Source organism: Gavialis gangeticus, unplaced genomic scaffold, assembly GCF_001723915.1.
Source record: "Gavialis gangeticus isolate Ggan-Ray unplaced genomic scaffold, GavGan_comp1, whole genome shotgun sequence".
Taxonomy (NCBI): Eukaryota; Metazoa; Chordata; order Crocodylia; family Gavialidae; genus Gavialis; species Gavialis gangeticus.
Window position 1 is genome coordinate 3437068 of NW_017729012.1, and position 1253 is coordinate 3438320.

Below are 1253 nucleotides of genomic sequence, written 5' to 3' on the forward strand. Positions count from 1 at the left end.
TTAATATTAACAAGTTTAATGAAAAAGTTATTATTTGCAAACAAAGTCAAGGAAAATAGAGTATAGTAAAAAGCTTAAAATTACCAATCCTTTCTGAACAGAAGGAAAGTTCCCATAACCAAATAGGGCAAAATACAAGTTGATATTAAAAAATGCGAAGAAAATCAGTTGGTTGGTAACATTCGCCAAAGCCTTTTGTACTAGACAGATCTACTTGATTACATTTTTGTAACATATGACCTGGTAAATTCTCTAGCCTATGACACTGTAGAAGGCAAACAGCTGACTTTGCTCATTGTAGGAGGCAAGGAGAAGCTCACAGTTTACTGTTTACTGCACTGTAAACTTCACGCTTGGGCCCAAGCCTGTAATTTCCAGCTTGTCAATCTGCTGCAAGTTTTGAACACGATGCCTGTACTCAAACTGGTCTTGCTCATTCACAGCCACCTTGAAGCAATGATCTTGACATAAAATCCGAATCTGTAAAGAAGGGAGGGTGCGGTGAAGAAATGTTACAAAGCAGCGTTTGTAGTAGATTCTACAAGCATTTGTAGTAAGCTCTAAAAGATGCAAACAAGGAGGAACTAAAGCTAAATCCTGTTTCATCTTCATAGGCCTGAGGAGCAACTGCACAGCTGCAATTCTTGGCATTTGTAAGGAGCTTCTATTTCTATCCCCTTCTCACCCAGGGAGGATTTAAATCCTTGTTTCCCCACTTCCCAGCAGAGCGCTTCAACTACCAGGTCACTAGCTAGGCGCTGCAGCTAGCCTGCTGGGCAGTGAGGAGAGAGGTAGAAGCCCCGTGCCTCAGTGAGATGGAGGAAATCTTGCACTCTGGCTCTCAGTATCTAATATTCATTGGATCAACAGCACTGAGTTGGTTTCTGTCCCACTAGGAACAGGGGCCAGGGCTGGCTAAAAAGAGATGGGGTCCAGGGCCTTGGACTCACCCGTTACTCTCTCAGAGGTAAGGGGCAATGTGACCTGGGAGACTGTGCACTGGTCTGGGGTCACAGGCTCAAGAGCCTTAGTTCTTGCTCCCTTTTGGGTTGTGTAGGTATAAGGGTGTGCATCTACACATGCATTAATGCACTTTTCCTAATGTGCATTAAACTTAGTACCTCCAATGTGAGGTACTAAATGAATGCATATTAGGCTCCCCTAATGTGCAGCACTGAAAGCACACATTTTTAAAAAGTTATGCTTAATGCACAGTAGCCTATTTTAATGTGCATTAGCGTCACTGCATGGTT

General features: G+C 42.9%; 1 protein-coding gene across 1 annotated transcript in view; it reads right to left on the reverse strand.

Moving 5' to 3' along the window:
- Nucleotides 1-1253, reverse strand: part of LGALS9 (galectin 9) — a 9954-nt gene continuing 8701 nt past the window's right edge. Inside the window, exon 5 of the mRNA XM_019511049.1 lies at nt 1-480. Coding sequence (XP_019366594.1) covers nt 331-480 — 150 coding nt within the window. The 3' untranslated portion in view covers nt 1-330. The remainder of the gene's footprint in view (nt 481-1253) is intronic.